Source organism: Lampetra planeri, chromosome 21 (assembly GCF_965212315.1).
Source record: "Lampetra planeri chromosome 21, kcLamPlan1.2.h2, whole genome shotgun sequence".
NCBI classification, from domain to species: Eukaryota; Metazoa; Chordata; class Hyperoartia; order Petromyzontiformes; family Petromyzontidae; genus Lampetra; species Lampetra planeri.
This window is the reverse complement of record NC_136127.1, coordinates 1,031,306-1,041,269: the sequence shown is the minus strand read 5'-3', so window position 1 is coordinate 1,041,269 and position 9,964 is coordinate 1,031,306. Positions and strand designations below refer to the sequence as shown.

The following is a 9,964-nucleotide window of genomic DNA, read 5'->3' as shown; positions in this document are numbered from 1 at the left end:
GAGGAATTTAGCATATTTATGGAAAATGCAGGTGTGTGATTAGTACTGCATATGCCCGTGCATTATGCAGGATTAGCAGCATCAAAGGGAGGGGGATAAGGGAAATAATTTTCTCTGAGATAAGAGCTAAGCTAGTTCTAGACAGAATTCGTTTAGCATTAGAAGAAGTAATACCAAACGCATTTACACTAACATCTGCTGCTGTAACTTCTTCTAATAATTAACGAATTCTGTCTAGAACTAGCTTAACTCTTATCTCAGAGAAAATAATTCCCTTATCCCCCTCCCTTTGATGCTGCTAATCCTGCATAATGCACGGGCATATGCAGTACTAATCACACACCTGCATTTCCCATAAATATGCTAAATTCCTCTTGATATGCATATTCTTTTTTCAAGGCTCCCCCTTTCTTCCCCCCCTTCCAACCCAGCGTATATACATGCTCCAAGCGCGTGTGCTGTTTCATTCAGACGCTGTCGCCTCGACAGACCTGGTTTTCACCTGAGGACGGCTACTTGCGTTGTGGCCGAAACGTCGTGAGAATAATTTTATTATGTTTTTTTTTTTTAATTTTATTACTTCCCTTCTACGTGACTTTACCGAAAGAACCAAGAAGATGAACAAGAATGCTTCAGGAATACCATGGGGCTGTGAATGAACTAAACAAGATGTCTTCAGGGTCAGGGCTATGAAGGAACTAAACAAGATGGCGGCGCGAGCGAGCTCTTCCGCGACCGCCCTAACCCAGTTACGTGAGTGACTCAATAAAGTTATCATTGGCGGTAGCAATAAAGTTACGTGAGAGTAACTCAATAAAGTTATTCTGTGACGCAACCAATTGGGAGCGCGGCGCGAGCGGGAAGTGGAATTGCAACTGGGAAGCGAGTCCGGTGTGTACTGTGTGTGTACATTGTGTACTGTGTGTGTACATTGTGTGTACTGTGTGTGCACACTGGGTGTACTGTGTGTGTACACTGTACTTTGTGTGTGTGTACACTGTTTGTACTCTGTGTGTGTGTGTACACTGTGTGTACTGTGCGCATGGTGCTGGCCACCCACCCCCTCGTGTGCCGTGTCGCCCTTCATTGGTGCTACTCGCTGACAGCGCTTGCCCCAACAGTCTTGTTAGAAGTGTCCACATGATAAGTCACTTCGGTGAGCTATCAATTGTGGCCAAGTCGCTTCTGAAAAAGAGCTACACAGCTCTGTGGGCTTTACCTGGTAAATAAATTGGTGTATGTTGTGTGTGTGTACACTGTACTGTGTGGTGTTGGCCGGCCACCCCCTCGTGGGCCGAGCCGGCTTTTATTGGTCACTTGACAGTCTGTTCAGGCTTTACGGGGGATCTTTGTTTGTGCTGTGTGTACACATGTGTGTGTGTACACGTGTGTGTGTGTGTACACGTGTGTGTGTGTGTACACGTGTGTGTGTGTGTGTACACGTGTGTGTGTACACACACACGTGTGTGTACACACACACGTGTGTACGTACACACGTGTGTGTGTACGTGTGTGTGTACACGTGTGTGTGTACACGTGTGTGTGTACACGTGTGTGTGTGTACACGTGTGTGTGTGTACACGTGTGTGTGTACACGTGTACACGTGTGTTTGTGTGTACACGTGTACACGTGTGTGTACACGTGTGTGTGTGTACACGTGTGTGTACGTGTGTGTACGTGTGTGTGTGTACACGTGTGTGTGTGTGTACACGTGGGTGTGTGTGTGTACACGTGTGTGTGTGTGTACACGTGTGTGTGTGTGTGTACACGTGTGTGTGTGTGTGTGTACACGTGTGTGTGTGTGTACACGTGTGTGTGTGTGTACACGTGTGTGTGTGTGTACACGTGTGAGCACTGTGTTTACTGTGCGTACTCCTTGTATTCTCTGCATGGGTATTCGCCGTGCTGTTGTATTGCACAATATAACGTTTGGCGCTTTGTTTTCCTTGGTGTATCTACTCCATCTTCAATGACGACTGCAAACTTCGAAAGCGATGACACTCAGCTCTACAGTTCCATTGACTCCACGAACACATTTGACTCCGCGGTGCATAATTCCGGCAGATTCCCGTCAGCCCCCACCACCGGCCCTCTCAACTCTTATGTCCATGCATGCAGAGTTGAGCAAACGGATCAGGAGACACAGAGACATACCACTGACATAGGAGTGGGGGACACATACGGAGAGACACACACAGACACGAATACACTGACGCAGTTGGCTTGCTCCGGATTTTAGCGGCCACTTGATTTCCTTGTTCTTGTTGTGAGCTCAGTACAGACCGTTCTCCTATAGTGCCGCGTGTTTTCATAACGCGAATTGTATATAACGCGATGAATATGTTAGGGAACACTTTTTTATAACGCGGATGCGAATTGGATATAACGCGATTGAGCAAACGGAACTACGTCGTGCGAGGTTTTACGGCTGCCTCGACGTAGCATCACACAAGGCATTGGGATGCTGCTGGATGCGCCGAGGTGCTACCCACGCGCCTCAGTCTTTGTTCAGCCTGCGTACGCATCTCACGTGTTATCGTGGATTGTGCTTTACCCTATATTATATATTATTAATTAAAACGGGATTTGTCCAGAATGTCGAAACCGTCGGCTTTGTCGTTCTTGAGGGTGATAATTCCATAAATTGGTTCGGCCCATTGTGCACTGTGCCCCGAAAATATTCATCTCATAGTTTTCTTGCTGCCTAAGCCTTGTCTCGAGTTTCCTGTTCGATACAAATGTGCCTATAAAAAATAATTTTTCAATGTGTACTACCTGCTATGACATATAGGTCCTAAACATGGGCATAACAAAAATGGAACAAACGACAGAGTTTTGCAAAGAAGCATGGAGAGATGTAATGCTTGAAATTACACAGACAGCAATACAGGTATCCCTCAATTTACGAATATTTTGTTTACAAAATTGAGCATTAACGCAATTTGAAAATTACGGACACTTTTCGATTAACGAAATCTCATTTCCGTGTTTACTTAATTTCATATGGCATGTGCCATGAGATCAAATGAAAACCACCCGGGAGGCTGCATTATCCTTCCGCGAAAGTGTCATGGTATCCCTAAGTGCAACGATAACACCTCCACATCACATTTCCAGTCATTCAATCATGCTGTTCTTTTGATTCCTGAAAAAGTTAACAATTTTGTTTTAAAATGTATTATTTAATCGTTTTAATATTTCTGTTATTTTTATGATATTTTTTTTTGTATATTTTTAGGTTAGTAGAGTTGGAATGACACATCCCTCATTTTTTGTATTAAATTAATGGCAAAAGCCATGTCTTTTTGAACAATGCATCTTTTTTGTAAATCGAGGAATACCTGTACGTGTGTAGTGACTGTGAATGTCACTGTGTGGTGCTGGGCTTACGAAGCCGGTGAGGGAGCGAGAGCGAATGTCAGCCAGCCAGGGTTACGTTGGGGCATGATATGCTGGTTGACCTGCCGACACGTGACCGGATGATATTGGAGGGGGGCCACTGGTGGACGGGGACCGCTAGGCGGTCACGTGGTATAAAAGAGCTTTCGGGAGCCTTCGGGAAAGAGCGAGAGATCTGGAAGGTGGGCGGGGCGAAGGGCGGAGCCAACCCCAGCCCGGGGGGATATAACGGGGCCCCGTGAGGGGCTCGGGGTTCTTTGGTTTGCTGGTGAAGAAGATCCACGTCGGGTTAAAGAAGCCTCTAGCCATGCGGTCTGGGACCCAGCTTGTGGTCCGGGCCGGGATAGCGAACCGTGTCTAGTTCTGCCTTAGCGTGGCTAGATAGACATTCAACACCCAAGTGTAGGTTGTGTTATGTTGAGTTGGTGAAATAAATAGTGTTGCTTCCAAGGCAACGTCTGCAACTCAGTTGGACTCACTACACGTGTATTGGAGAACATGTGCAGGTTAATGACGTTAAGAGAAGTACAGTGGGCTTGGGCAGGATGAGTCGCTTGAAGGGACGATGGACCACTGTCGAGCTTAAAAACGGAGTGGCAACCAAGGAAAGGAATGCATCCGAGGGACGTCCACCAGGGAGATGGAGCGATGAAATTAAGTCGTGTTTTAGTTGCTGGGTAAACTCTTGCATCGTAGGATTGTGAGAAGTGGCAGTGGTTCGGGGAGACCTTCATCCAGCAGTGGATTCACCATGGCTGATGATAGTGATGATGATGACGTGTCGTATGCGTGGATGTGTGTGTCGATCTGCAGCTGCCATGGACGAGCGGACTCGAAGCGGCCTGCTGCAGCACCGCACGCACCTCGTGCGCGACCTTAAGCCGGTGCTGCTGTTCGACCACCTGGTGAGCGACGGCGTGCTCACCGATGCGGAAGAGGAGCAGCTGCGAGCGCAGGTGATGACACAGACACGGCAGCCTGAGACGAAGCACAGCCCACACAGCCACCAGTGGCTGAGTCAAGGAGGAGGGGGGGGCGGGAGCGATGGAGGCGATTTCTCCCTTAAGACTCGGAAAATTACTACTTTATTTCTATTCACCAGAGATTATTCATTGAATACATTTTTTTTAACGTAGTGTCCTATGTAACAAGCTGTATTAATTTCAGGACCCTCCCACCCTCCTTGGGAAGTTTATATATCTGCCTCTGACCGGCATAGCAAAGACACGGAGCGTCAGCTGTTTTACTGCCGTAGGGTTCTCAATCCTACGTAACAGTTCTGCAGTCCTTCACTATTCTTTGCATGTAACAAATCACTTGTTTCCTGCTAATCTTTCTCAGTGAATCTGCACTCTCGTGGTTTGTCCGTGACGTTTCTGAACCATCTGTACCGCTGCTATCTCAAACCAGTTTTGAATCTGTGTTCTTAAGACTCCTTTCCGCTGTACTTTTCTGCTCAAATGAGCATTAAGGCGGTGTTCATTTCCCATTTGCAGCCCTGAGCCAGTGATGACAATTCGACATTCCATGAGAGAACCACCGTTGACTTCCCTGCAATGTGGTACGCATTTATTGATCCCGGAGGTAGGAATGATGGACTGAGTCAACCCCCAACCAGGATTATACAATTTTCTGGTTGATACACGAACAGGGTCCCTATTAGCAACACAACTTAAAAATAAACTCGCACTCATATCGAATCATCGTTTTAAGAGTAATCGTGCCGCACAGTTACAGACAGATGGACGGTCAGAGCTAACTCGTTAAGGCTTTCAAATGTAGTTGGAAACCGTTAAAATGTAAACGGTATACTTTAATTTCATGAATTAGTTGAGCATAAAAATGTCATCTTTTACTATCTTGAGGTTTTGTTCACAGAGATAGGTGAGCAGGGAGAGTGGCATTTATATATTGTTCATGTCTTGTACATTAATGTTTTTAATTTTTGTGATAGTCCATAAAAACAAGCAAACTCGTGTAGTCGATTTTTTATCAAGGCAGTATGATATATTTTTATGATTTTTTAAGTGGTTTATATTTGCCTAGGTTGCCCGCCAAGTACAGGCATCAGAACTATTGAAGTTGCTCTTGAATAAGGACAACTACGCAGTCATCTCATTCTACAATGCTCTGGTGAAGGAGAGCTACATTGATCTGGCTGCATTGCTACAAGATTTCCTGCCCATCCCCATGTCTCCTTCCGAAGAACCTGATCATCACATAAAATGTGGCTCCAGTGCCTGTAAGTTGCCCATCGCAGCAATTTCGGTCCATCGTTGGGATGCACTCAGAATTGCGCACGTGGGTCTGCCAGGGATCACTGTGCTGTTAGATTTGCTGTATCTTCCAAAGGTGCATTTTGTTTTTAGTCATCACAAAATTGAGTATAATGCGTCTACCCAGAAAATGAATCGCTGTTGAAATGCTGTGGCTAGTGTGCACTGGTTACATGACACATTTCTCAAGTTGAAATTTACTGAAACCCTTCATTGTTTTTTATTTGCCCTTAATCAATGGTGGAAATTTACAGGTTTTTGACAGTACGCCGTACCGGCATTTTTCAGAACACCAGACTTGTACACTTGCATTCTTCAGAACAGTTCCTACTTCTATAGTGCGATGTTTCCAGAGGGAAACGAAAATGAACCTGGGCTAAAGGGTGTAAAGGTTTAAAAGCGGTACTTCCGTATTTACATTTTAACCACTGCCCTAACTAAAAGCTGGGGAGCATCCACGGTTGTTGGCCATGATGACGTCTTGTTATGCTTGAATTAAAACTTTGACACCTGTAAGCTGGCAGGATCTGAGGCCTTTGTGGTGGTTACGTGATGGCTTAGTGATGATACAAAAATAACATTGTGCCTGCCTCAACTCGCATTTCCCACTTTTGGTGAATGGAGCATGAACTCTGCTCCTTTCATGCTGAGAACATTTCAAGGAATGGGCCAGTGTCAGATGTACAGACGAACACATCCACATTCCACCAATATGTGAATCGTACCAAAGATCTTTACGTTGTGATCACAGAGGTACTACAGATATGAGAAAAAAAAATGCCTTAAATTGCAACGAAGTAGTTGAATAACGTGCTGTGAAATGCGGTTAATGTAACGGCGTGTGTGCGTGTACCAGTTGAGATGATGCTGCGGGAGGGTGGCGTGCCGCAGCGCCCCGTGGTGTTTGTGGAGCGTACGAAGCAGCTGGGCGCCGTGCGTGAGGCGCTGCTGGGGCTACGCGGAGCGCCAGGGTGGGTTGTGCTGCACGGGATGGCCGGCTGCGGAAAGTCGGTCATTGCAGCCGAAGCAGTGAGGGACCCAAAGCTTGTGAAAGGTAGGTGGGCCCAGCGGTAGTGCCTCTTGTTGCAGAGGTTCACGTTTCTAATCTGGCAGGCCCCCACCCTCCCTCGGTTAATTAATTAACCATAAAATACTACACAGTAGGAGGAGAAAAGATTGAGGTGGTAGAGAAGTTTTTATACTTGGGCAGTTATGTCCGTAATGCAGGGAGGTGTGAAGAGGAAATCGGGAGGCATATTGCTTTAGCATGACAGGTTTTTGATGGACTTTGGAAACGACTTCAGAAGAGAAAAGATGTGAGTGTAAAGAGAAGATTATTTGAAGCAGAGCTGTATCTTATAATAATATCAAAATGTATAAAGCGCCCTTAAACAATCCTTCACAGGGCGCTATACATGGAAAGGCTTCAAAATAGGTGGCATTTGAGCACAGATGTCTGAGATGAATGCTGGAAATTTTGTGGCAAGCCAGGACAAGCAAATGCAGAAGGCCGAAAGAGAGCTTGGCAGGTGACTGTTGTAGAGATAATTAACCAAACACGAGAATAGGGTTTCTCATGTTCGACCAGAGGACGCCAAAAGGTGTTTTAACATCTTAACACCTGTTTTGTTGCCAGAAAAAAGGGGAAAACCTATTCTCATATGTTGGTACTGGCAAAGGAGGTTCCATGATGTAACCAAACACGGTTTTGCTGGGTGGGAAGTGTGTGAAGGATGGGGGGAGGGTCGATTGCAGAGGCAGACACTGGAGTGGTCTCCATGAGTCCGGCGACCAAGGGAAGACTTAAGAGCAGATGGTAGGAGCCGGTATTATTCTCAGGAGGGCGCGTGTCTACTATGCAACAGCTGTAGGATCTGGGTACGATGACACCTAAACACTTGAGTGCTAGCTGTGAGCACGTAGCAATGCCGTGGTGTGGTGTGGCGGTGTGTGCGCGTGTGCAGAGTGTTTCCCAGGAGGTGTCTTCTGGGTTTGCGTGGGCCAGGTGGATAAGCCCACGCTCCTCATCAAGCTGCAGAACTTGTGCCAGCGTCTGCAGCCAGAGAGAGAGCGGCTCGACCTGCACAACCTCGAGCAGGCCAAGGACACGCTGAGGCTTATACTGACGCGACACCACCCCAGGCGAGCGCCTCATGGCAGCATGAGTGTCAGGTTTTGTTAGGATTTCCTCTGGGTCGTCCGGTTTTTCCCTCCGCGTTTAGAATCATCATCACGCGTTTACAGTATTGGGCTGCTGCTTACATTTTCCACCTGATAAGCCACTTTTTTGAGCGATTGTTTGTGGCCATGTAGCTTCTGAAAAAGAGCTACATAGTTCAAGTGGGCCTTGCCTGGTAAAATAGTTTATAATAGAGGTATTTTGGGTTATATCGCGTAAATATGTGTCGTTAAAACCTGCCACCACCCGACACAGTCAACTGATAAGGGTTGTCACGTAAACAGATTGTGCGAATTTGTCACTAGTACAGCACACCGGTGTGTTGGAGATTTACAATCTGAATACTCAGATTGTAACGCATTGGCATGTTCTGTTTACGTGACAACCCGTGCTAGTTGCCAACACGTTTATATATGTATGCGATCTAACCCCAAAGACCTCTATTATGGATGATATTGGTCGTGAAAGCCTACGTGTTAAACGAAAAATAGTTTGTTATTTAGTAGTGGTGCGGTGGTTACCACTGTGCGCTATGAACCTGGCTACCTAAGTCAGATTCCCCTAAGTTCGAGACCTGAGGAGAGGCGTGGGAGGAGAGATAATAGGAAAGAGAAAGACGAGAGGATAGCAGAGAGCCATGAATAGAGAGATATAGAGAGAGACACGAAGAATTAAGAGTTGCATATTCTTGGTTCTTTCGGTAAAGTCATGTAGAAGGGAAGCAATAAAATAATAAAAATATAAAACAATAAAATTCTCACGACGTTTCGATTGCAACACAAGCAATCATCATCAAGTGTGAAAACCACAGCAAGAAAATTCTGTGAAAACCACAGCAAGAAAATTTTCTTGCGGTGGGTTTCCCACCTGATAATGATTGCTTGTGTTGCAAATGAAACGTCGTGAGAATTTTATTTTTTATTTTTTATTATTTTATTGTTTCCCTTCTACGTGACTTTACCGAAAGAACCAAGAATATGAATCCCTGCAGTCACGAAAGCTTTAAATCAAAATGAAGAGTTTGTCAAGAAGCATGCAGAGAAAAAGACATGCGGAGAGGGAAACACAGGGAGAGAGAGACGAGGGGAGAGAGTGAGAGACACATGGAAAGTGAGACGGGGAGAGAGAGACACACGGGGAGAGTGAGTGAGAGAGTGAGAAACACGCGGCGAGTGAGACATAGGTAAAGAGAGAGACATGGGGAAAGCGAGTGAGTTGGTGAGGGAAGAGACATAGGGAGAGACGGACCTCCCACGGCTCCCCTCTCTGTCTTTTGTGACACCCCTGGGGGGGGGGGAGTAGCAGCCCAGCGACAGTGAAACACTGCTTGAGTCGAAGCACTGTAGACTTGTGTTACAGTGTGATGCTGTCTGTGCCTGACCCCTATGCTTTTTAACATCATCTATTCACCACGTAGTTCAATAAACTTTCTTTGGCTATGCAAGAGGCATTTCCATCTATCAAGACCAAAATTTCAGCTAAAACCCCCTAAGTTGTCGCTCAATGTATTATTTTGTCCCCTTGGTCTGGTATTCCTTTTCCCGCTGTCTGTCAAATTGACCCCCTCCCACAGTTCCCATTTCATGTTAACACCCTGATCCTCCTCATTCTCTTACAGATGCTAGAGGCAGCGTTGTTGTCCACTGCTGTTAAGTTCCCATCCAGGTTCCCGGGAACCTCGCAGCACCCTCATTATTTTTCCCACAGTCTCTCCCCCCCGCCCTCCCCCAACTCTCGTCACCTTCTCTTAATCTTATCTTCCCCCCTCTTGACCCCGATAACCAAGTCCCCCTTGTCAAGCGCTGCGAATGGCAACTGTTGTTGTTGCTGTGGCTGCAGGTGCCTGTTGCTGCTCGATGATGTCTGGGATAGCCGTGTGGTGAAGGCGTTTGATGTCCATAGCCGCGTCCTGCTTACCTCACGAGACAGCAGTGTCACTGATCTAGCCACTGGTAAGACACGGCACTGATTATTCCACAGCCTTGACAAGCCCACACACGTGCAAACAGCAGTTTGACATGTAGGCTTTCGTGACCACTATTATTCACAATAAAGGTTTTTTGACCTTCTTGGTTCTTTCGGTAAAGTCACGTAGAAGGGAAATAATAA

At 46.3% G+C, this 9,964-nt stretch overlaps 1 protein-coding gene across 3 annotated transcripts in view; it reads left to right on the top strand.

The window, feature by feature from the left end:
- Positions 1-818: 818 nt before the first annotated feature.
- The window catches only part of APAF1 (apoptotic peptidase activating factor 1), a 66,401-nt gene continuing 57,255 nt past the window's right edge, over positions 819-9,964 (top strand). For all 3 annotated transcript variants that reach the window (XR_013586511.1, XM_078603699.1, XM_078603698.1), the window contains exons 1-6: positions 819-891; positions 4,214-4,356; positions 5,447-5,642; positions 6,533-6,730; positions 7,641-7,818; positions 9,695-9,807. Coding sequence is in view for 2 of the 3 variants with exons in the window: in XM_078603699.1 (XP_078459825.1) it covers positions 4,219-4,356; positions 5,447-5,642; positions 6,533-6,730; positions 7,641-7,818; positions 9,695-9,807 (823 nt within the window). In the remaining variant the exon portion in view is untranslated. The remainder of the gene's footprint in view (positions 892-4,213; positions 4,357-5,446; positions 5,643-6,532; positions 6,731-7,640; positions 7,819-9,694; positions 9,808-9,964) is intronic.